The sequence below is a fragment of the Zonotrichia albicollis genome, chromosome 8, assembly GCF_047830755.1.
Source record: "Zonotrichia albicollis isolate bZonAlb1 chromosome 8, bZonAlb1.hap1, whole genome shotgun sequence".
Lineage (NCBI taxonomy): Eukaryota > Metazoa > Chordata > Aves > Passeriformes > Passerellidae > Zonotrichia > Zonotrichia albicollis.
The window spans coordinates 30809362-30835904 of record NC_133826.1 but is presented as its reverse complement, the minus strand read 5'-3'; the positions used below and the strand labels follow the sequence as shown (position 1 = coordinate 30835904).

General features: G+C 42.7%; 1 protein-coding gene across 3 annotated transcripts in view; it reads right to left on the bottom strand.

The window, feature by feature from the left end:
• Positions 1 to 26543, bottom strand: part of TEDC1 (tubulin epsilon and delta complex 1) — a 70334-nt gene that overhangs the window by 42969 nt on the left and 822 nt on the right. For all 3 annotated transcript variants that reach the window (XM_074546508.1, XM_074546509.1, XM_005493598.3), the window contains exons 2-5: positions 25870 to 25948; positions 20026 to 20228; positions 7364 to 7522; positions 1391 to 1489 (exon numbers count right to left, since the gene is read on the bottom strand). In XM_074546508.1, coding sequence (XP_074402609.1) covers positions 1391 to 1489; positions 7364 to 7522; positions 20026 to 20228; positions 25870 to 25948 — 540 coding nt within the window. The remainder of the gene's footprint in view (positions 1 to 1390; positions 1490 to 7363; positions 7523 to 20025; positions 20229 to 25869; positions 25949 to 26543) is intronic.

Below are 26543 nucleotides of genomic sequence, written 5' to 3'. Positions count from 1 at the left end.
TGTTTAAGCCTGGGAGAGGTGGAATGAAGACTTTGTTCATTTTAATTAAACAACACAGCTGCCCACTAAACCTTCTTGACTGCAGCATTCTACCTAACCACAATGCTCACAACACAGAAAAAACTCCTTCCACTTCATCCTGAGCCTGCCCTGAACAGAACACCTGGAGCAGGCATCCAGGAAAGGGAGCAGAATGCAAGGAAAAGCTCCTGCACTGATTCATTACCAAAGCAGTCAAAACCAAATACCAAGAGTACCATTAAGCTTCATTGTAACAGATCAGTGACACACTCAGTGTGAGGCTTTGGGGAAAAAGGTCATTGCAGAGTCCCTCTGCAGAGCTGGAAGTTTCTAATACCAGCCTGCCAGACCTTTACAGGCATTTGCTAAGGTCTGGAAGACTCCAGAGCAAGGTGCTGCTGTGTGTGCTGAGCCAACCACAGGAGGGGCACTGTGAAGCACAAGTGAAAAAGAAATCTCAAGCTGACTTAAGGCCATTTGCTCCAGAAAAACAGTAGTTTTCCAGGAAAATACTCTAAACAGATGAATCTTACCAAGAGGCTGGATATGAACTGTTCATCCAAGAAATACTCAGCAATGAAAGATTAACGTGCACTTTACTTTAGGGGCTTTGAACATAAAACTATCCTCCCACCTTCAAATCTACTTTCCTGAATTTCTTTGTGCAGAATATTTACAATGCCCACTTTCATTCTTAAGCAAACAGCAGAAAGAATATCTCCTTTGAGCAAACAGGTGTGGACAGACTGCAGAAATTTGCCAAATATTGATTTTGTTAGGGATGAGCTTGAAATTTCCATCTTGTTTCAGTTTCATACTGAATGAACTTTTAGAAAGTGATTTTTTTAAAACAAATGTATTATACTGCATTAAAAGAAGCAAATTAAACTACTTCAGATAATGAACTGAAACACCTATGATAATTGAGTAATTGAGAGCAGTAGGAATTTATCCTTCAGGGTAAAACAGTACACTGGGGAAAATGATGTTTTCCTAAGAGGTTCTGTCTTGCTCAGGCAGGGCCACAGGCAGACACTGTGCCTGACTGTGGTTACTGCAGGATACAGCAAGTCAGCCAACTTATCTGGAGTGTTTTATTCTACAAGCTTTTTCTCCTGTGGCACTTTCAGTCAGGTCTCTTCCCACTTCTTGTCTATCAGTTTTTATAAAACTTACCCTGATACCTTTGGGCTTATGTTCTATCAAACCAAATTTGGTGAATACAAGTAAGTGAAGAAACTGAAAATTCAATATATAAGCCCTTATTTCTGCTGGAAACTAAGTTTAAAAAAATGTTCAAAGGAATGCAGTCTTCACAATGTTTGTGTAAAGCATACTGAGCATCCAAGAATTACAGGAGAAGCATTACCTGCTTGTAGTTCTCTGGATGTCTAATGAGATCTGCTTCTGTGACAGAGAAATGTCCGAGGTTCTGGTCCATGTGGGAGCCACTGGTGAATGAATGGATCTGGAACAGATTGATTTAAAAGACAGTTGTCAGTGCAAGGAGCAGACCATTAAGGTCATTAACTACCACCCAACAGCTGTGTGTGTTGGCAGGGTGATGTGAGCAGTGCTCACAAAGCCTTTCTCGTGGACATGGACAAGTGTGAGTGCCACCACCAACAGAATGGAGAGGAGGAGCAGGCACCACAACACTTCACAAAATGGTGCATCTGGTAGCACTGCCAGAACCACAGGCAGGAATTGCAACCACTGCTGCCACAGGGAAACTGAAGGTTTCTCTCTCTATCCTGTCTTGAAGCCTTTTTCCTTACAGCACACACGGCTGGGTGCACGGCATGAGAGGAGAAACCATTTACACAGAGAGCAGCAGTCTGAACTGGGCTAAAGTATACTCTCAGAATAATATTTATTTCTTTCTTTTAAGTAGAAAATGCTACCTAGTTACAGTAAGGTTCTCTTTCGCTGCTCTATACTGTTGGCTTTTGCTTACCAAGACCTTGTCCCAGCTGCACTGGTGATAGGATCATCAATTACTTGATGAAGAAGCTTCCCAAGTTAGTCAAGGGAACAATAAAAAGCAATTCCTCCTATTCAGAGCTGATCCCTTTGTAACTGTAATAACTGCAGCTGCCAAACAAGATAGCAGTGCACATTTGTCAGACAATCACTCATATTTCATTAATATTTCTGCCAGAAGACAGAGAATGTTTCCTGCTTTTCTTCCTTTATTCTAATACGAACTTTATCACACACTTGGGTATTGACAACTATTTTAAAGTTGACAGGCACTGGGTAATTATCAACCCTTCCATGAAACTTCAGAATATTTTAGCATTCCTTTCCCAAAACTCACTGCTGGTGACAACCATCTGTCACATGTGCAGAGCTATGCGAGTTTAAAAATAAAAGAGCACCTCCCCACACAATGTTCTTCCTTTCCACTGCCACTCCTCTCTCCCTGCTGCATTCTTGTGTAATTCTGGCTGCCAAACCTTTGGGCCCCAGCCCCAGCAGGGAATTTCAGCCCCTTCTCCAAGGCAGGTGGCAGCAGCATCCCTGGGTAAAGCCCACAGCAAACACAGGAAAGCTGCAACAACAGAGGAATAAGGTGCTCCCCTGAGACCACACTGGATGGATACCCAAATAATCTAGTATTTATATTTTTGCTCCCTAACTGATGGCTAACAGAAGATAAACAAGGCTTAAAGAGGGAAAGAGCAGCAAAGCAGAAGCAGAGGTGAGAGGGTGAGAGGCAGAACAAGCCCAGCTGTTGCTCCTGGGCACTGGAACCCCCTGAGGTGGAGGCAGCTCTGATTTAACCTCACACCAACCTTTGCAAGGGAGCAGAGGCACAGCCCCCACACTGAGCACCAACTCCTGAATGCCCTTGAGCTCCCTCAAGCTGCTCTCCCTGCAGGGTGCCTAATTCACCTAGAGAAGATGAAAAGGGGGCTTGCTCGTGGTTCACACACGTTTGCATGAGAGGAAAACATTCTAATTCTACTGCATTAAAGAATATGCTTCTGAGATCTAATGGCAAATTCACCTTAGGTGAAAAAAGCAAAGATTTTCATACCAAATAGACAAAAAATATATAAATAAACAAGGTAGCAATTCCCAGAGCAATGTGGTAGATTTTTCATGTCAAGCTACAGATGCATCTAACAATTGCAGTTTAGCTCACTCATAAATTACTGACAATGAGGTAATTACCCAGCACCAGTCCCTGCCCTCTATTATTCAGAGATCAAGACTTTGTCCTTGTCCTTTACTCTTTCTACCTCAGATACACAGATACAACCCATTCAATCTACTCCACTACATATTATTTTATATTGTTAACAGATAAATTATTTTATATTTTAATACCTTAGAGGGGCACAAGAAACCACTCCATTTGTAGGCAGTAATTCCCAGTGCTGCTCTGCATTCTTACTAACAGTACAACTCTTGCTCTTAGTTTCCAAGCAGACTGAAACCATTTTTGTTGCTTTACCATGATCTGAAAATTCCAGTTATGTTAAACTCTTCTTCTATCATTGAGAATTCCATCTAACATTATTTTATTCTTACTAACCCTTATGCACAGCTCACAATCAGATATCCACCTCCTTAAAAAAAAATCTCTGAGCCTGATCTAACCCTCACTACTTCAGGATGTAAAATACCCCCAGGATATCCATCAGTTTTGTAGAAACTCACCTGTTCCTCTATTTTTTATAACATGCCAATTGTGGCACAGTGCATTTAAGCAAGCTCCCCAAAAATGAAAGTTTTAAACTATACAGGTTCCTTCCTGTTTTGCTGAAACCACGCAAGGCTTCTTATTCACATTTTCTAAGGCAAAATGGCAACTCAAAGACTAAATAAAAACAACTGCTCTCTCCTATGAATTCAAGAGGGATCAAAACTCAGGCAGACAGATTCTTCTGGCATTTGACAGAAAGAAGAAAGAGAACAGAAGGAACCAAGAGACGTGCCTGAACACAGTAATTTATTCTCCACGTTCCCATGCATTTGAAGGCACACCAGGTAAATATGTACCACTGAGAATTTCCAGGGAATTAGAATGGTATTACTACATTATACTTTCAAAGCAAGCCAACCTGCCCATGTTGAGAAGCCATTAAAATGTTATTCAACAGCTCATTGCCTCAGGCTGCAAACCTCCTCAGAAACTGAGAGGTGAAGATTTCCCTCAGGAAGTCTCCCTCCTCCAGCAGGACGTGTGTGCTCCTGTGAGCTTCAACATGCCTGGTGGGAGCTGAAGCCACTGAACAGCAGCACAGAGGAACAGCCAGGCAGGCCACCTAACAAGCAATTCCCAGCACAGGAGCAGCTGTAGCTCCAGGGAGGTTTCCCTCTCTTGGGGACTGCACAACTTCAGCCCATCAGCCTCACGTGGCGGCAGGCAGGATGGAGTAGACAGAGGGCACAGCAATACTCATACTAAAAAATACAGAGTGGAAGGAAGGGCAGTCATCTTCTGAGTAAGAACATTTTTTCCAACTGTGTGGTGTTCTTCTCAGAAAGGCCCAAATAGAGAAAACGGCATTTTAGAGCTCGTGTGAGTCACAGAATGAAATCTGCAGAAGTGTCGCCGCCGGTTGACAAAAATTCTAGCTCCTGATGAGCAGTAAATAAGATTGTTCCACAGCTGAGACACATAACCTGCTACGTTATTAAACAGAGAGAGTAAAAGCCTAATTATCATTTTGTAGAGAAAGCCCTCTGTAAATCTGCCAACATAATTAAAAAACATAACACTCATTAGCCTTTTGCATACTGTGTTTGTGGTTTATTAGAGGAAAGCAGCAGCTCATATAGAGGTCATATTGGGTCAGTTCAGTCTTCTAACACATAGAAGAGTTTAAAAGTTTTGAAATTAATGCAGTGGTAAAAGCAATTTCTCTAGAAAGAGTCAGGAAATATCAATTATTGTTTATACAGCTGTTAAATTGTGCAAGTATCTTATATTTTGTTACCCTAAATGCTAACATTAATGTGGCACTGTAATGATGTCCTTCCAAAGCCACATTTACCTTTCCATTCTCCTGCTTTTAATTCAAACTAAAGTATAAATCAGAGCACTGCACTTTATTACAGCTCTGAACAGAACTCCCACAGCTGCACACATAATGCCAGTGTGGGTTCACATGTGGAGGAGCTGGGCTCAGTTCCATCCTCCTTTGTGCACCCCCATGGTGGCACTCTGACTGTGACAATCACCACTGCTGCCTTCAGCTTCACCCAGCAGTGAAGGCAGTAATGACAGCTTTGGGAAACTGGATGAACAGACACACACACCTCCCTCCTGCTTATTCCTCCAGATTCTGGAAATCGTGGTCCAGGGACCTGCAGCATAACTAACCTGCCTCTTGCAGTTGTCTGACTGTCCTAACTTTAGCACTTTAGCATTTGTCGCAGACATCTTTTTTTGCACTAAAAACCTTTCTTAGGATTTTTCCTCCTGAGAAGCTGAGAGGCCTCAGGAACAAAATGTAAACAATGGGTATCTGCTGCTGTGGGATGCAACAGGTGCATCTGTGATTGGCCCATCTTGGATGTTTGTAATTAATGGCCAACCACAGCCCAGTTAGCTTGGACTCTCTGTCCAAGACACAAACCTTTATTATTCATTCCTTTCTATTCTTAGCTTAGCTAGCCTTCTGAGATTAAACTTTTCCTTCTATTCTTTTTAGTATAGTTTTAATGGAATATATATATATATATCATAAAATAATAAATCAAGCCTTCTGAACATGGAGTCAACATTCTCGTCTCTTCCCTCACCTGAAAACCCCTGTGAACACCGTCACACACATTCTACCTTAGATAGCCAAAAGGTGGCAAAAAAAGTCCAAGTAAAGTGCAACTTCCACAGGAGGGTCATCATCTCTCATCTCCCCTGCCAACAAGCTTTTAGCATGTTGCCCCATCAGCACATCTCTCCATTAGCTCAGAGGCTCATTTGGACTGCTGAGAATATCTCTGTTTGTACTCAAGCCCCAGGTCTGACCTGCTCTTAATTCTTCCTCGGCCTCATTAACTGCAGGCTGAGGCACTGGAGCTGCCTAATGATTTGTTACTGTCAAGTCTCACATAAATCAGAGCACTGATGATGAGTTATGGAGGCCTTTGCCTCACCTACTGGAAAAACCAGCATACCTTAAATAGAGGTAGTTTATCAGGGGGAGGGGATGCCAATCATTCCATGTGAGATTCAGCTCTCCCAGCCCCAGCAGGGTCTGTGATCACAGTGCACAAAGCCAAGGGCTGCAGGGCACTTGGAGGGAATTGCCCCCTTTGTTCCCACACCAGGGAAGCACATCAGCAGTGGTCAGTGAGAAGCAAAAGGTTATTTTGGATGCTGCACACACTCACTATGGTCGTCCATCAGACATCTGCCCTAGCAATCAGTTAATGGAAAGAACAAAATGTAACCTCATTATAGTTTTTAGCACTGCTGTCAGACACAGGATTAAAATCAAGAAAGCATCTTCATTCAAAGGTGAAGATGGTTCTGACAACTTTTTCATGTGTAATTTGGGAAGAAATTTTCCCAGATCATTTTTAGTCTCAAAAAAAGGTTTTCTCTGAAGGTTTTGAGTACAGTAATAGCTGTCTCCATTTAAGTTATTTAAAGAGATATAAATGGAAAAGGGGAACCTAGGGAAAGCAATACATATTAACTTTTAGGACTATATTAAGAATTTAAGAATTTTTAAATTTGTTTCTGGAGTCACCACCACTGTTGACTTTGGGACTGAAGGCTGGTTCCATCCTAAACAGATATAATACTCCCAGATATCTGTGATTAGACAGGCACCTAAACACTCATAAATGGGAAGATAACTGGAACCTTAGCAGTGTAGGGACCATTACTGATTCCTGATTTAAAAGCAGGTAAATTTTGGGTTCTGCTGAGATGTCCCCTGGTACTTTGGAGAGAGATTTTGCATTTTATTTTGCTATTACTTTCAATATTTATGCTTAACATTTTGAATCCACATTTCCCGTGAACTTATAGTTCTGCATTGCTACTTCTTGTCTGGGGAGCCAGAATGCTCTGTCTTGTTTCTACCAGGCATTTTCTGAGAAAAACAGCAGTAGCCTTTGGTTGCAGAAGTGACTAATGTGCCAACCTGCAAAAGAGACTTTTATACAATTACAGCCTTACCAACACTGAACATGCTACGTTTTCTCATGGTTCTGCCACACTGGGGAAAGACAGAGGTGCTTATATTCAGAGTGATTCACTCTTACCTACAGAAAATGCAGAACTAGCAAACAAGAATAATTTGTACATTTAGCTCCAGCTGACAAGGCTTTAAAATAATCAACCATGTCATGGTGAGTTAGAAGAATCATTTACCTTGTGCAAAAGTCTGCATTGCTCCTGGTGCTGAGCGTGCAAACTGCACCACTGCAACCTCAGCCTCCCGTGCAACCACTGCAGGTATCGAACATCCACTCTGCCTTCAGGGCCTGCTTCACCTGGGCCTTCCTGCCTCTCAGGCACATCATCTTCACACTGAAAGCAAGAAAGGGTACCAGACTGGTTTAATTGGTTTCAATATTTTCAAGTCATCCATCAGTGAACATACAAGATATTCAGGCCAAAGAAGAAGAAAATCGCCCTAAAATGAAGTCAATTCCAGCAGCACAGAGAAATTAGAACACAGGACTGGGAACAGCCTAAACAAGTAGAGAAGTATGGAATACACATCAGCTTCTCAGCTGTGATGTGGTGAGCTGTCTCCCCTCCCATCTTTCATTTTCCATACCCAGGAAGACACAGTGTTCCTGAGACAGCAAGCATGTTCTTTACCCAGATGGGAAAAAATGTATTTTGACTGCATTCTAATATGTCAAAGAACATAAATAAGGTTTAGCTCCTACAATGTCTTCCTGAGACCCCATTTTGTAAATCAATAACTTATACAGGGACAAAATCGTGGGCCTGTGCTGGCCCAGCTATTTTCTTTCCTCCATCCAGCATTTCCTGTCTGGCAGGATTGAGGAAAAGAAAAAATCCTGCAGCTGGCAGAGACCAGGACTCCACAGAGGCACTCCCAGCTACAGTTGTATCATCTGTCTTGCTTGTTTTGCCTTTTTCTAGAGTAATTTGGAAGGTAGAACAGAGAAGCCAAGAGTTTCCATTTGTTCATCCTGTCCCACTTTCCCTCTGCTGCAGATGAAAACCCAACACCAGCCAACACCTTCATCTTCTGCATGAAATTCCTGCAGCACATTTGTTGTATCTCTTTCCCAGGAACACGGGGAATTCCACCTCTCCCAGCCCCTTGCACAAAGAGATCATTCACATGTACAGACAGATCTCTCCGTTTGCAGCTCAGACTCCTGCAGATTGCAAATTAAGAGGGGAAGAAGACATGGGTAGTTTTACCTCTGATGCCAGTAATACCATTTAAAGTAGAGCTTTCCATTTCATGCAGTCTATAGGAATTACACACAATAAACACAACCCATCATTCCAAACATTTTTACCACAACATGTCATAAGAAGTAGAAATAACACAGAACTGCAAAGACCTGGTTATTCAGAATGGATGTTTGCCATTCTAAAACAGTGTTCTCCCAGTTCTTAGACTCTCAAGAAATTTCTTTTAAGTAGAAATTTTTAAAGCCTATTTGAAACATGACTGTTTGTAAGAAAACACTTAGGCAGATATTTGGACCCCAGACCTTGATGGTATTTAAGCATATGTGCTTCCCTGCTTCACAGATTTACACATTCAGGAAAATCTTCAAAAGATCCAGTTGGCAGGCAAAGCTTGGATGTAGTTCCAATTTGGATCCTAAACTAACAATGCAAACTGTAAAATGAAGAGATTTAATCTTGCCTAAAATGCAGATTTCAACAGAAGTGTGTCTACAACCATGATCAAATAACCTCCTAACACTTGTTTTAACCTAAATATCTCCAGCTGACAGGGCCTCTATTACAATGAGTGTCCTATTATTCATAAGCACAAAAATGCTGTTCTGGTCACATACCAAACTGTATCAGTATTACAGGTCTGTTCCCTTCTGCTCTGTGGCTCAGATAAACAAATGCTATAAATCACAGAGGTGCAGGGCTGGTAAAGAGCTTCTACTTTAAAGGCACATATTAATCTTTAACAAAAAAAAAAAAAAAAAAAAAAAAAAAAAAAAAAAAAAAAAAGAGGAAAAAAAAAAAAAGAAAAAAGAGTTTGTGACAACTCCAACATCCCTCTTCTTCCTCTGCTCCTTTGTCTCCAGGCTCCCAAACCAAGGCACTGTGTCCTAGGACACTGCAGCCCAAGCCAAGTAGCTCCATGTATGAGCCTGAATGAGGGATGTGGGACTCCAGGGGCTCTCCAAAATGCAGTTTATTACATCCAAGAGGTCACAGCAGTCCAGGGTTGTGGGTGACAGAGCTGTGCCCACAGCTGTCAGCTCCAGCTGCAGGCAGGCCTGGAGACACTTTGGTTTTGGTTACATTGCATTATATAATTTTGCTTTTCTTTGCTGAGCATCTTAATACAGAAGAACCAATCAATACCTTAACTATTACCTATAGCCTATCATAACGACTATAATTACCATATTCATGTTACTGTTCTCCAATCACTAAAAGTTAGTGCATTACAGTTTAAGCTAGAAGTTGTTTTTCAGTTTTGTTGCAATGGAAAATTCTGAGACCTTTTTTCTACTTGCAACATTGGCAGTCCTGTTTGCCTGTGCTTTCTGCTTGGTAAAAACATCTTCTTGTTTGAGGTGGGTTTATCCTTTGCTCTAAGCCATAAAAACTCCTTCTAACTAACACACCCTTTGCCTCCTTGGTTATCCAGTAAGACTGGCTCAGCAATTCTTTTCTTCTATATCAAAACTTGCTTCCATTTCTATTCCTTCTTCAGATTCTACATTAGAAAATCTTTCTGCCAAGCATCCATATCTGTGAGACCTTCTTGTCAAACTTTCATCCTTCCCAACACCTCCACAGCTCAGATGTTTTGCCCCAGCCAGGAAGGTTTCAGGACCAGGACACCATGCAGATATGATCACCAAGCTGCCCATTAGCATGGTAGCCAAGCAGCTGGATATTAGTCATGGCGACAGAGAAAACCCACATGTAAAGAACATTAAAACACCTCACATAAGCAGCTAGAAAGCCACAAGGCCAAAGACAGACTTGGGAATCCCAGATTAAAATCTGCAGTGTCCATAATTTACAGTCCTACTCCAACTTCCCTGGTTAGAGGTTTCAGAACAGCACAAATACTGCTCTCCTGGGGATTTATTTCAGGAAGGAATGGCATTAGACTCGATTGCTTTGGCAGTACAGTGACAAACACCATGCAGAGCTAATTTTATTGTAGCAACCTGCCTTATTAATATTAAAATAAGGAAGCCAGCCAATGCATTTTTAACAGGATCTCTCCATTATTTATTTCACAAACTGCACAAAAAATTTACTTTTGCTATGAAATACTTAGCCCGGCATAAAGTAAACAAGGTAAAAAAAAAAGGTCTTGCATATTATACTGTGACCTCAATTTCCAGTCCCATCTTTACAATCTAAGACTATTTACTGCTCTCCCAGGGGGTGAAAAATCACGAAAACACCAGCCCAAGCTACAGGCTTTGCTTTGAGTATCAGTGTGAATTTATCTAATCTATGCAGCAGCCCAGGTACACACCTACACTCACTCTGAGATACAGAAGTGCATATTTTCTTAGTCCAGTTCACAGAGAGAACAGCCAACTACCCAGGGACCCCAATGGCCTTCCCACACTTGGGATGCTCCACACCACTTCTGGAAGAGATCATTCCACAGCCACTTCCCAGAGAAGCATTTTGCTTGCAAACTGTTTGCTGCAATTAATGCTTCTCTCTGGTTCCATTGCACACAAGGGAGGCGCCGGGATCAGCTCGAGGAATTGGTGCCACAGCCACATGAGCAAACATCAATGCCCTCCTCATCACCACACTGAGGCTTTCCCCATCACTGTGATACCTGAGCTGGGCTGGTCAAACTGGGGGGTGTGGACCTGCCAGAGCACCCCTGAGCAGTGTAACTTAGGAAAACTGATTAAGCAGAAGATAGAATGAAGCTCCTCATTTCACTCCCACCATAACTCACCCCAAAGGAGCTTTCTATGCTAAAAGCTCCAAGCACTGCTGTTAGAAGTTTTCAGTATCCACTCATTGGCAAGACTAAGAAAAGCAAGCACAAGCCTGATCAAAGTGACTAGCATATATTTACATGAGCTCCCTCCAAGCCAGTTTCTGAACTATCACCCTGCCCACACTCCAGCAGAACCACCTCTCCTGTGGTAAAAGACCCAGGAGAAATAAACAGCTAAGCCTCAGAACAAATACACCTTCCAGGACACCACCCATCCCCATCCCAGCTAAGGTAGATCACAAACTACAAAACCTACCCCAGGCTCACAAATACACCTCTGGCTTAGTCAGACCTAAACGTGGTTTATGTCCCAAAAGCATATATTTAACAATTTTTGCAAGGCAGCCTAGAATTCAGTCTTTAACACACAAATTTTGCCCTAAACATTCCATCCCAATCTATTTCAAGTCAAATTCTAAAAAAAAAAGGTGTCAGATCATTCCCAAAAAGTGTGAATTGGCTTGTGGTTAGACAATGCAGCAAGTGCATTAAAAAACCCCCAACACTGCCAAAGTCCTCCTGGCAGAATTGTTCTGAGCAGACAAGTCAGAGTCATGAAATACAGTGAACTGAAAAAAGCCATCAGATATGAAAGTGCTCAGAGGAAAAAAATAAGGGGTGGGAGAAAGGAGGGTGTGAAAAAGACATGGTGCTTTATGAATTTTCAGCCACATTCCATACATCTGAGGAAACAACTTGCATGCAATGTGTTGGAGAGAAATTAAAGATTAAGAAGTTTCAACTTGAACAACAGAAATGAAGCTGTTCTTTTTGGTTTGAAATACAAAGCAATCCCACGTTATCAGAAATCAGAGAGCAGGTGTACCAACAGTGGATGGAGATAAATAAAACAAGTACTTCATCACATAAATACTTCATCAAAGAACCACACAGGCACCAGTGTGTTTACAGACATATAAGAAGGGAGCATTTTTTCCACTGCTTGCTCTATTTGAGGATTTTAGTGACTTGGTATGGAATAGATTTTGCTCTGCTCATACATTTTGATTTACTAAAACTCCAAAAACTGATTTAATGAAAAATTCCTCGCAGATCCAGCGATATGCCATTAGCAGGACTGCAGAGGAAACACTCTGCTGTGCAAATTCATCTAGACTTTCCACACTATTCCCACTGATATAGGAACCTTTCAGGCTTATAAATCCTTACCTTAATAAATTCACTGTGCTCTGAGCAGGCAGTGGAATAGAAAGGGCCGTGCTGCCTGCACTGCTGTAAAACACAGCCGTGGCAGGGCTGGCTCCCCCAGAGATGCTCTTTTCTGACTGTGAGCTGCCACCTGTCGGCCCAGGACAGAGCCCAGCTCATCCCCACCGAGCCCTGCCTTTCCCCAAGCATCTTCCAAATCCCTCCAAGCACCAGCTCCCTGCCTCCACACCTGGACAAGCAGCCAACAATCTGCTGCTCACGCCACCCATGGAGAAACGAGCCTGCTGGAACATGGATAAGATGTTTAACCCATGGATAGATGCGCTAGGTCAACCCCCTGACACTAATCCTTGAGCAGAGCAACACAAAGCAACTGCCAGCTGAAGCCTCCAGTGCCCATTCCCAGCCCACAGGACCGACTCCAGGTCTAGACAGAAAACATTTACTCACCCACCACTCAGATCTTAACTACTCTCAGCCCACAGCCTGGTATCACAAAGGTGGGTAGGAGCACATTTAGATCCTCACTGCAGGGCTCAGGAAAGGCAAGGCAGTCACATAAATCAAGCCAATAAAGTGCTTCTGCAGCTTTTACTGAGTGCTCGTTCCGAGCCACTCATAATTCAGACATTGGTTTTGATGTGACATAACATATGTTAACTTCTGTAATTACACATCTTTAAACAGAACACAGCTTTTTGGTTGGTTTTTTTTTTTCCTAATTAAACACCATAGCCAGAAATAACAGTATCAGACATGCTTTCTTAATTAATACAGCCATATATCTATCTGCAGGAGGGAAAATGTGAAAAGGAGCAATCTGAGCAGATGAATGCAAAAGGGACAGCACTATTTTCATTAATAGCACCATAAACAACACTAAATGGATTTCCTCATAGACAAGACAGGATCCAGATTAGATTTATGCAGGGAAAGATAGATGGTGTAAAAACCCATTCCCAAATGGTGCACATACCAATTAAATCTCCAGATATTTGCATAGAATGTCAGTTTTCCACAAACATGAGTGGTCCCAACATTGAAGTTACGCTCGTATCGCATTCAGCAATTAAAATTAAAAAAAATGAAGTCCTGTGTTTCCTCAAGGCCTTTTAGCTTTTAAATTTCTATGCCTCTTGTAAGAATTACTACTCACAACAGCACTCCCAAGAGCTGACTCTTGGCAAAGAGTGAAAAAGAGAAGGTGCTGAGGGAAGACAGAAAATGTGAACACAGCTCTTACCCATGTTCAAACAAGCCTCTCTGGCAGTAGCCACGGGCCTGAGGCACTAGAGCACATCAGTCCTTTATCCCATCCCTCCCCACTCATTTGGGAGGCTCTTTAAGAGCTCTGCAATACAGCAAAAGCACGAAGCCTTTAAATGAGCTCGGCAGTGCTGCCTAATCTTTGGAGCTGCAAGGTTTTAAAAAAGAATGTTAAAATCCCAATGCTCACTGCATTATATATTCAGACAGAACATGGAAACTCAACATCCTAAGACCAACACGTGACAGGGCAGACCTTAACTGGGAGAGCGTTCTGCAAGGCTCATGAAATGCAACACACAGATAATGCCTTGCACTGCTTTTTGCCCCCTGCCTGCAGCTGTAGTTCCCCTTGCCCACGGCCATTTGCTCCGTGGTGGCAAGAGAGGAGCCCCTGGAGACAGAAAGCTGCAGCTCCCTGCAGCAACAGCACACCTGGAGCTAGGGGAACACAGGGAACAGCACCTGCCCTCCAGGAGAGAGGAGACAGAGCTCTGGGTAAGGGCCTGCCATGCCCCTCTCCACATTCCTGAAGGAAAACTCCTCCTGAGGGAAAAGTGCTTCATTTCAGAGGATCTTCTCAACCTCAGACCCAGGTTGCTGACAGTGGGACACCACAAACAGATGCTGACATTTAATTCCAAAGGCTGCAAAGATAATCAGAACGTACCAAAGGCACTGGCTGCTCCCTGGCACTGGAGGGCAGGAGAGGCACTGAAACATCTCAAAATCCCTCCTGTTTCCCCAACAGCCTGGGAAGGAGCTCCCTGTGCTGGATTTCAGCAAGTACCAGCGTGATCATGGTAAACCTTCCTACCAGCACACCAGTCCCCACCATTTGCTCCTCACACAGCTCAAGGGCCTGTCTGCTGAACCCCATCCAGAACACATCAGCTGTAACGTCAAGCTCAACAAATTCAGACATTACCAGACACAGCAGATTCAATAAATTATAAGCCTTTCTGATCAGTTCAGACTTGTCTTTTACAGTGTTTTACTTTGACATGCTGTCTAGAAAAAAAAAAAAAAACACTTCTTAATTGTGCATTCACTGTGTCAGGCAAAGACAAATGTTGGTAACTGCACATCTTCCAGTGTAGCACAGGAAGAAGGCACCATGACAAGTTCAAAGTATGCTACAACAGACTTGTCAGCCACACTGAGGTGAGGAAAATTCTGCAGGAGAAACCTCAGGGATGCTGCACCCTCTGCTCAGGTTTAGCAGATGGCTTTTAAAAAAGGAGTGCTCCTTAGCAGCTACTGAATCCAGCAACAGTAATAGCAGAAAAAGGGCAAAAACATAAATGGTGAGAGTTACTAGGAAGACAGGAGGACAAAGAGAATAGAAGTGTAAGCTGAGGGAATAAGGGAGGAAAACCAAAAAATGAAAGCTGACAGACTAATATAGCCCATAAAGATCTGGAAAGTAATTACGCCTCTGAGTCAGAATCAATAAGGTTAATAAAATTCCCTCCTCTGTCCTCACTGGAATTGATGAAGACATGGAAAAAATGCAGAAAACTACTTTTCACTGAAACTAGTGCCCAAGGTTTCCTGGTTTTCTACTAGGGGGAGCATCGAGCTGGGCTGCTACTTTAACACTTTCCTCAATAACATGGTTTATGGAACAGCAGTGACTGTCAGGTTTTCTCTGAAAGGAAGGCATTAAAACAAGATTAGACCAAGCATAAGCCTTACACTGTACTGGAAATAGCCAGTGAGCCAAACTAGACCATGACAAACAAAAGATTAATCAAATGGCAAACCTAAGGGTCAGAAGGCATGTTTATCTTCATTTTTGCCCACCAGAAATAATTAAACTGAGTTCATTCTGGCATGTGGAGACACACGCAGGAATTCCAAGCAGAAGAGACATAATAGCTCTATTTGTTGATTACTACAAATTCACAAAAGGGGAGGGGCATCCAATTTCACTCAGAGGCCCAGAAGCAGACAGGGGGAATTAGAGGAAACAAGAACCAGTGTTTGTACAACATCTCCTGATGATCATGAGGGATATAACATCACTACACCCATTTAAAAAGCTCAACAGCCTCCACACATAATCAAATTACAGGGCACACAGATTAATTTCAGCTGTAGAAATAAAAGAAGCACAGGCAGTATTCCTCCCTGGAAACAGGAAGAATATTGTGCTCACAAATTGCTGCTATTACCTGGCCAAACCATCACAGATTTGGAGAAAGCTGGGGCGGTATCATTGAAATTTAAAATGCGAGGTAAATAAGAATTAGTCAAATATTGAATGTGCTAAAAAGGGAAGTTTATATCAATTATATCCTTCTCAGAGAGAATGAGAACTCCCCAGGTGTGCCTCCCAAGTTCAGTGAGGGAGACAGCTTCAACTACAGGTTTTCAGCTGTGTCTTGTACACTTGGATTTGTTCTGTGTGAATAAGAATCAATAAACGGCATTTGAGAATAATGTGCCAGTACATGATCACCAAAGTAACAGCAGACGTTGAGACATTACAGCAGTGAATATCTGAGATGGAAATTCACAAGGGGTGTCAAAAGCCTTTGAAAACCTTGTCCATCAATTACTGGCCCAGTGCTTTAATGCAATTAACAGGAAAGAATTCCCAAGCAGACACTTCAGTGCATCAATGTGAGCCTCCAATTCAGATTGTTCTTAAGTCTTTATAGATCTAACAGAGTTTGTGATTGCTTCTTCTAAAGAGTTGGCCAGTGCAAGGTTTGAACTTTCACTTACTGCCTCTGGAGTCACCAACCTGCTGACAGATGAGCACAGTAAATTCAGAGAACCTGAATAAAGTTTACCATGGATTATGGATCCCAGTTTATCATGGATTATGGATCCCCTCCTCCTTCTCCTGCACAGCAACACAGTTTGCTCCTTTAGCTGTTTCCCCTCCCAGTTTATAAATTCACATGGCCAGGGAAGGACCTGCCACAGGCCCCAGGATCCTGGTTCAGCAGACACTGCAGCTCTGCCCTGCCAAAAACCACAAACTGGAGGTGCCCTGAAGGGATCTCTTACCTAACACACAAAAGCAGCCAACCCCCAGAACCAGCCCAGGCTACCAACCATGCCTGTCCTTGCCACAACTACCTCACAGTGAGTTCTGACTACATTAGCACTACCTTTTACTACCTTCCATCATCTCTGAGTTTATCATTTCAGGAATCACTTAACTCTTGGTTCTGAAAACGTATGTACATGCAAAAGTCAGCTTGTGGAAGCTTTTCCCAGCTCAGGTTCAAAAGATTAAGAATTCCATGCAGAGCTTGAGCTCCTTGTCCATCATGTGTCATGAATACCCTTGTACCTCTGAAAATCCTTTAGAGCTGATGGAAGTGTTCAATTTGCAGGGAAAGAAAACAGTGTTGCTAAGGAACTGCAAAGGAAAAAAGGCCAGAGTGTGGTAGCCTGAAATGAAATTATTTAAATTAATTGGCCGTTGATATGTTGGGTATTTGGCACATTATCAGCAATTCAGCAGGCTTTGTTTTAAACTTGGGCAGAAAGAACGGTCAGAACATGATTGTACACTTAATTTAGGGATTAGCTCCATTCTCTCTTCTCACACAACAGACCCTGTTCATCTTGATGGATTTCAGACAAAATTTTAAAAGCAAATCACATGAATATCGGTTTGAACTAAAGCTATGCCTACTGTTACTAGACTCCTTTCCTTTTAAATGAAGACAAAGGGTTCTCTCCAAATTTATTCTCACTGGTAGACCAACAGATGTACTTTTCCAGCAAGTACTGGCTTTTACACTTTGCTCATTTTGGCAGAGATCTCAGCCATGCACAGAACCAAATGTATTTCATGGATTTTTGTTTTGCAACATTTTCACTTCAGGAAAATTGTTTGTAATCATTAAAGATTTCATTCAGTGGAAGATTTTTCAAGTTCTCAACTGAGAATTTCAATTTCAATTGTTTTAAAGAGCATTCCCTTCCCTTTCTCCTATTTTTTGAGACAGATCTTTCCTGAGTGAAGGTTTTTATCTCTTCTTTTACCTTTTTCCTTCGCTTTACTGAAATAGAAGAGAGTTAAGACTGCAGAGACTGCACATCTGGTGTGTTAACTTACAAGATGTCAGGTAGCAAAGTGACAACCTCACCCTCCCCCTCTCTTACTGAGATTTTGGGGTTTTATTGCTGAACACTGGCTGATGAGCAGGCTTTGCCACGTGAATAAAAATAACAAAAAATAACCAAATAACAACAGCCAGCAAATACCAATATCTAACAGCAATAAAACTTAACACTTTTATGAAACAAACAAACAGCAGGTTTTCATGAGTGGTTTCCAAGGAGCTGATTCACTGACCAAAATGAGGTGTGTGACCCACCACTGCCTCCTTGCATCCTTGCCAGTGCACTCCTAGATCTTCATTTGCTTTGCACCTAAAGGCTGAATTTATTGTTGCTTTAACTTTCTTGTGATGGAGAATCACAAAACCCACTAGTTATGCTGTAACTATATTCTTTTTTTCCCCCTTGTAAATATCTATTTTTATTGGAGCATGAAAACTGCTGGATGAACACCATACAAGAAATGTTTCCATTAATACAATGAGCTTTACATACACAAGCTAACTCCAACTTCCAGTCTATACAATTTTTGTCTGGTCTATTAAAAAAAATATTCAGACTCTCAAGCCTTTCCAAACACTGTTTGGGACAGTTATGGAGTAAAAACATTTAATATGCATCCCATGCTTTTTGAAAAACATGAGTACAGCAGGTGAGAATTGCAGTGAAAGACACACCAGTATGTGTGACCATGAGAGATAACATTGTATTACCACAGTTCTTTCATCCCTTTTTGGGAATTGCAAAACTTGAAGCCTTCAGAGAAAATAACACAGGTGCTGCCCCACTCCCTGAATTCATGTCACATTTCACTTGTCACTCTTTTGTAACAGAAATGAAAAAAAAAATTAACAAAAAAATTTAAAAAAAAAAAAACCAAAAAAAAACACCCCTGCTACTTCAGATGAAAAACAAGAAAAAGGTAAAAGAGAAGTTGAAAGTAAAAAGTTGTCCAGCAGTGTGTTTTTTCTGAAATCTCAAGGCACCCTTCACATAAGTAGATGGCACTGCCACTCACAGCTCAGCCTCTTGTGCTCCCTCTTCTGTGCAGCAAATAATTGTAGTGCAGCAAGAGTGGTCCCTTTCCTCAAAATAATTCTTGTAATGTTGTTACAAAAAGGATTCTTTCCCTTGAACTGTTTTCCATTTGTACAAGTGTTTTCCTTCTGAAGACACTGTTTTTATATTGCAGCTTTCCTGCTTTGCTGCCCCCTAAAAAGGTTCCAGAAAAACAGGGGAAAGACATATATAGGTTCAAGAAAGACCATACACCTTAGACACCACAAGATAATCAGCAGGTAGGGCTTCTGACCTACAAAGTCCTTTGGCAAAAAACTAAGAAATTCTGTGAGCCTGTCATCTTGAAGCAGACTGAGCAGTAATTAGTGTCTGACTAGATGATGGCTACTTCTGAACACTTTCTATGTACTAACAGCTTTTACTAACAGAAAAAACAACATACTCTAGTGTGTTCTCAAAGGTCATTAGTTACCTCAAGGGCAGGAGCTGCCATTTGAGACCTTGTTGTTTGCAAAAAGTATTATTTGCCTTACCTGCTCTACCCAACAGTGCCAACACAGCCAGCATTCACTGCTAACCTGTTTGCCTGCCCTGCAGAACCACTCACAGCTCAGTGTGGGAGCCCAAGACCCAGAAGCAGAGGGACTGAAGAGATTCACTTACCTCCACAGTGGCCTCACCCACACTGGAAATAGAAATCAGGGAATTCAGGCAGGGGAGGGAGTTTGATAAAGAGAAAGAACTGTGGTGGCATTAAAAGGGGTCCCAGGACGAGGGAAGAGAGGAGAATCTTGATTCCATGTTTCAGAAGGCTGGTTTATTATTTTATGATATATATTGTATTAAAAGAAAATGATATACTAAAACTATACTAAAAGAACAGAAGAAAGGATTTCATCAGAAAGCTAGAAAGGAAAGGAATGGAATGATAATAAAATCTTGTGACTGACCAGAGAGTCTGAGACAGCTGGACTTTATTGGCCATTAATTAAAAACAACCACATGGACCAATCAAAGATGCACCTGTTGCATTCCACAGCAGCAGATAATTATTGTGTTTCTTTTTCTTCTTCCTGAGGCTTCTCAGGAGATAAAGCCCTGGCAAAGGGATTTTTCATAAAACGTGCCTGTGACAAAAAACCCCTAAGCTTTGCACACAGAAAGCTTAGAGAAGGGAAAGGAAACAAACTTTTCTGAAGCTGCAGTCACTTACCTGCCAAGGCACCAGGCCAGCACCCATGACACCCCGTTGGTGACACAGCTGCTGTGCCAGGTGACTCGTGCACAGGGTGGGGGGAGGACACAGCATGCTCACCGTGCACACAGAGGTGTGGTCCCCAGTCTGCACTCTGTTGTGGGCCAGCAGCCGCTGCAGGAGGCCGGGGCAGTGCAGCAGCCAGGAGAAGGCCAGCAGCAGCTCCCGGCTGCCCACGGAGCCGTCGGCCGGCAGCCGCCGGAGCTGGGGCCGCCTGTAGCCGTGGTACCACAGAGCCCACTGCACAAACCTCACCTGGGCACCTGCAACAGCAAAACACCACAGGGTGACACCCTGCAGCGCTGCAGGCACCCACCCAGCCCCACACTGCTGCCTCCTCGGAGGGCAGCACCTTCACCCAGCCTCAGGAGGGCAGCGGGGACTTGGTCTTTATCAGGGGTCATTGTAGCCTTGAGCTGGAGATAGAAATGGGCTGGATGAGATGCTTGGGGTTTTGTGTACAATGGCTGAATCTTTATTGCACATAGCTTTACTTTTATATGGTGTTAGAAGTACCCTGTTTGAATTTAATTGGATAGCAAATTACTGAAACTCAGTTGATTGGTTGGTAATGGCTAATGTACATGTTGATCAAATTTTTTTCTTTCCAGATAGTTTATATTTTTTCTTTATGGACTCACAGGATAGACTTTTTATTTTTGTAGCTGTGAACTCTTTTCTCATAAGAATAGATTGTACGTACATACATACAGTACGTAAACTGGTTTTTATTTTTATAATTTTTTTCCTCAGGTTAGTTTAGCCAGAATAGTAAGGTTTGAACCGTGTTTTATAAGGCTTTCCTTTTATAAGGTTTTATCTATAAGCAACAATCAGCAACTGGTGAAGGACAGGAGGGAAAGGATAAAAGCCTTCGTTATACTGCCCCATTCTGATTGCAGGAACTGCTGCTCAGGGAAAAGAAGAAATTCAAAGTTGGGATCAAGACCCGTAATGGCCTCCTGGAAATTAACAAAGGCAACAAAGGCAACTAGCCACCCCCACTCCAATTCACCTATTCATTTTTTATGAGTCACCAAGCATGCTATGAATTAGTAAACACTCAGAACCACTCTACTCCTGAGCTAAACTGGAATTTAGAGATAGGAGCTTCACAGCCTGCTGCAAATCTCTGAGCGCCAGAGAGGAGAGATAATGCAGCACAGCACATGGGCTATTAAATTCTCAGGAATGCTCTGATCCATATTCCTTCACACCAGCAAATGTTACCTGACAGCTACAAGACAGGCACAGCAGGGCTGTAAAGTACTGAGGAAACATAGAGAAAGTTATTATTAAGAAAGGTTCTGCCCAATAAACCTTGGCTCTGTACTAAGGCAAAAACAGAATAAAGAACATAATTAGGGGGACAATGAAAACAACACGTACTGGCTAAGAACCAAGAGCTGTAAAGGAAGACCTGCTCAAAAAGTTTCTGAAGTTCTCTGAGGGCTACAAGAAGCAAGTGATTAAGGAAGATTCAACCAGTGCAAGACATCTAGACTTCCCACTGGGATGCAGCTTGCACAAAGAAACCAAGGCACTGCAGTGGGGGGAGAGGAAAAGCCTTGCATCAATGACAAGTACCCAGCAGACAAGAACCAGAGGGCAGGAACAAACAGTGGTTTCACATGAGGGCTCTGTGCTAAACAGCTGCTGTTCAAACAACTCAAAATGACACTCAGACAACGTGACAGTGACAGAAAACTTGGTGCTGATGTGATATTTGTAGTAAAGAATGCAGGCAGATCATGAAGGACTGCAGAACCTTGAGCCCAAGCTTTAAAAAGACAGATAAAAGTATTTTTAGAAAAAATGAAAAATTATGTGCACAAAGAAAGGAATGTTCCTAACTGTACTGACTTATAACATGAGACTGGACCTGGAAGTGCTCTGTGGGCTCAGGAACACCATCTCAGATGATAAGGATTTTAATGACAGTATCACAATTGGTTCTGACAGGCATCCAAAGGCAAACTCAGTGTGAGAAACCTAGCAAGGACACTGAACAGAACACAAGTACCCACTGTGACCCTGTGATTATTTCTTCTCTCCCATTAAGGCTACAGAAAATTTGGAAAGAAATGAAGAGAAAGGACAAGTACAACCACAAGAACAGAACAGCTGCACTGTAAGAAGCGATGAAGTAGGCCAAGAAGAGCAAGAATGGATATGACAAAACTCTTCAAAATCCTGAGTGCTGTGCAGTTGGTGAAGAGTGGATGATTTGTTTGCACAACACTCAACACAAGAACTGTGAGCCAACAAAGTTAGCAAGCATGTGAGTCAAAACATGATAAAAGAGATGCTCTTCACACACGCAGCAAAATTCTGAAATTGCTCACTGTGGGACTCTATGGACTCCTAAGAGTCACTCAGGCTCAAGGAGAAACTGGATTCACAGAACAGAACATGGAACCTTATGAAACACAAACATATCCTCTCTGGATTGCAAAGTCTGAGATGGAAGCTGCTGGAGGCTGAAGGAGTATCCCCCATGCCATGAAAGCATCCTTCCAGATTTGCTCTTTTCTTTCCCTTTGACAGCTGTCACAGCTGGGTGGAGCTAGAGGAATCTACAATTTATGCAGTTCAGGCATTCCTACAAAGACCTAAATCACTCCATTTGCCCTTTCCACAGACCCTGTAAATGGAACAAGCAGCTTCCCTTCCCCATGTCAGGGTGGCAGAGATGCCTATGGCTTGCTAAAAATCTTACTGGAGATGTGCTCTCCAATCCTTCAAGCACAAGAGGAGCACAGAGATATTTCAGATTTTATTTTGATCACTTGTGAACATTCCTACAGGAGCAGGGTTTTCATGACATCCTTTCCTTTTCTGTGTGCATTTGTGAAGAAAGGAGCTGCCATAACAGATAAAGGAAGAAATCCTCCAAAAGGAAGGATGGTCAGTACATGCTTTCCTCCTTTTTCAAAGCAAATAAGCATCACATGCTGCCATCTGCAGTTCAAGGAGCTCCTTAAAAAATCACATATCAAAGTGGAGGAAAGGAGAGCAGGTCAGGTGGTTTTTATTTTCTTTTATTACTGTTTCCCTGCTCTGATATATCACTCAGGCCAGACCCACCAAGGCAATTCACCACCTGAATTTCAGTGTTCTTCTGGTCCTTTATCTCCCTCTGCAACACACTGCTGTCACAGGAGAGGGTGCAGCTGGTGTGCCAGGCAGGAGCTGGGAGTGAGCAGTCAAGGCATGGATCTGGAACTGGGGCTCAAGGAGCCTTCCTGTGACCTTAGAGAAGTCCCTTAGTTTTCCCCATCTCCAGAGTGCTCAAGTTAAACTGCAAAAGTATGAATGGCAACAAAAGTATAAATGGCAGTTATGTGAGCACCCAGGACCAAGATGGATTCTTCCATAATGTGCAACCAAGAGAGAGGAAAAAACATCACTCAGGTAGAAAAGACACACCAGACACCTCTCTGACATCTTCTTATGGCACTAGGATTGGGAAATTTATATTGAAAGACCTTCACAAGGCTCCCAACTAATCCCCTTCTCCACAGATATTATTTATAAAACTATATTCAGCATGTAAGACCAAGCTGGGGATGAACCTCAGGGTTCAGCTCACTTAAAACTATACTCTTCCACTCCTGACAAATATTTTCAGTGATTTACAAGATGATATTCAAATAAGAGCTATGCACTAGGCGGGCAGGCTAAAATGGAAAGGAACTACAAACCAAGTACAAGCACAGGCACAGACTTCATGCACTCAGACAAGGAACACCTGCATAGGTAGTGGTATTATGGGAAACTACAGCTTCAGAAAAACATTTTCTGCTACTTTTGTCAAACAAACAAAAATCTATTGCAGCTCCACACCTCTTTCCCATGCCATAAAAACTGAAAAGCAATCCCAGAAAATAAATGTGTCCTCCAACTATCCAAATGCATATTGCACTGCTATCTGGTGTGGCTGTCAGGTTGTTAACCAAGTCCATCAGCCTCTGTTAAGAACAAGCAGCATTGAAACCACTAATCATGATTCCATCAGCAAGGTTATGCCCAGAGTATTCACACAGCTTACTCTGACTCTCCACTGTCCAGGGGCCCACTGCTGTGACATGTTCAAGGGGCTGGGTTTTACAGCAAGTTTACACCAAAGTTTACAGTTTTCACCGTGGGAAGAAAAAATTCTCACAGAACAAGAAACCAGGAGGCAGCAGCAGCAGAATTTTATAACCACTGACTGGTAGGCTTCAGTGGGATTCCTGAAGTGGCCAAAGATCAGCGTTTCCTTTTGAAAAATAAAGGATACAAGATCACTGGAGAATGGCTTCTCTTTTCCAGAAAGCTGTTTCTATGCTCACAGTAACCCCTAGACCAAAGGAGTCTTCACAGCTTTCCTCTGGGATCTGGCAACTGCTGCCCTCCTTATTTTAACCAAGGTAATTAAGAGGTTGTACAAAAGAGCAAAGAAAAGCAAAGCTTGATCTGCGGACTAAGGCACTAGACTTGGATTAGAGGAACCTGTTTCAATTCTCTGTTGTGTAACAGGATCCTACACAAACCTGAGAAAGTTATTTAGTGCCTATGCCCAAGGCTTATTTCATTTGCATTAAATACACAAGAGACCAGAGCTGGGGCAGAGAAGAAAAGCAGTAAAATATCGATTGTGTTCAGAGCAGACAACTCATTCACTTGCCAAGCAAAAGTAATTAGTGTCATTTGAAAAACAGTACAGCTCTCCAGCCTGAATTTCAGCTTTAATCACCAAGTTGTGACTAAAAAGGTTTCTCAGAAATCAGCAGAGCAGCTCTCAGCAGAACCACACACTGGTACCTCACAATGTACCAGCTGAGGCTGTGTTTGCTGTCCCCAGAGCCAGGAACCTGCCATGTGCACTTGGAAATTCTGTCCCCAGATGCTACAGGCAATCAGTATGGGAGCAGCCAGGACCCAATAAGGTTGCAATGTGCAGGACCACATCCACGATGCTGTGGGAGACAGTCAATAAACAGACTTGCCATACACAGCAGACTGTGGATGAGTGGAAAAATAAAGACAGCCAAATGAAAAATAGCAGTCCTGCGAGTAACAGGACTTCCTGCTGAGCTACCAGCTGAACTATGCTGGTGGTTTTGCTCTGCATTCCACAGTGCTGAACCTTTCTTAATTCCATTTACAGAGCCACCAGGCTCACAGCCAACCAGGGGCTCATGCAGTGCTGTTTAGGGTGTTTTGCTTCCAAGGGCACAAGTGAATATTAAATGGAGTTGGTATGAGGAGACCTTGATTCATCACAACACAATTCTCATACAATGAAAAGGCCCTAGATAGACATGTTTCAAGAGAGAAGGTGGGGAGTAGTGGTACATTTAAGAAGTAAATAGTGTTTCTGCTGTTTTGAGAAGCCAATCTGCATTCAGCTCCTCTCTGGAGCAGTGGCCTTGTCCTTAAAGACATTATTCACAGTCCCCCTAAAGTAATCACACACAGTCCATTTCTTGTTTTGTCTAGAACTTCAATCCAAAACACTGCCTTCATGGTTCTCACATTGCACTTCCTGGCTCTGACACAGGACTGGATAGAAAATGACCAACAGAATCATGGTATGAATGGGAAAAGAAGGAAAAAACCAAATCTACTTCTGTCTTTGCAGATATTGAGAATGCAAATGCATAACATCACTGCAGAGATTTACCTGAAATAAAATGTCACAGGGATGCAAGAGCCCGTGGAACATCCCAGTTTCCAGGACAAAGAGTAGCAAACCTGCCTCACAGCACGTTTCCTCATCACTAAACCTGAGGCCTGGTAAGTTGGTGGCACAGGTGTGCAACACAGAGCACTCACTACAGGGAGAAAGGAGCCAAAGGTGCTACAAAACCAGTCCCAGGACAGATGGAAACTGCAGTCAGCCAGAATGATGTTATTTACCTATGGCATCAGACTCTGTCCAGCTGCCCCCGTGGATCTGCTTCAGAAGCACATAGAGCAGCTTCCAGAAGTCCAGGCTCTGCAAAAGAGAGGGGTGGAAGGGGAGATCAGCAGGAAAAATATCTGCTATAGTAATTATTTAGTCTTAATTAGGCAATTAAGCCCATATCTGAACATCACACATGGAATAGCACATCTGCTGACCCAGCCAGCACCATCTGATCAGGCAGGTTCATGTATGTCAATGCTCCTGTTCATGTTATGTTCACGTTGCTGCCTGGTGAACACAGCATCTATAGAAAGGAGCACCCAGAAAGAAAAGGGCTAATGTTGTACAGCAACACTCAGCACTCCTACAGAGAGACCCATGTGTGGAGCAGTCCAAAATCTGCTCTGATACAGCCACATATGGCCCAGCTCAGCCACAGTCAAACAGGCACCTGAACACATCTGACCAGCGCCAAACTCACAGAGGCACGACAGAATGAGCTGGAACTGGGAATGGTTTCTTAGCTGCACAAGGACAGCATGCTGACAAACTCAAACAGTGATTCTTACGGCTGGAATCTCAGTCAACACTCGTAAAACCCTTAAAATAGCCGAGGAAGGGAGGTACCCTGTGTGCAAGCTGGCAGCCTCGGAGGCAAAGCAGCCAGACCCCAGCTGGGTACGGC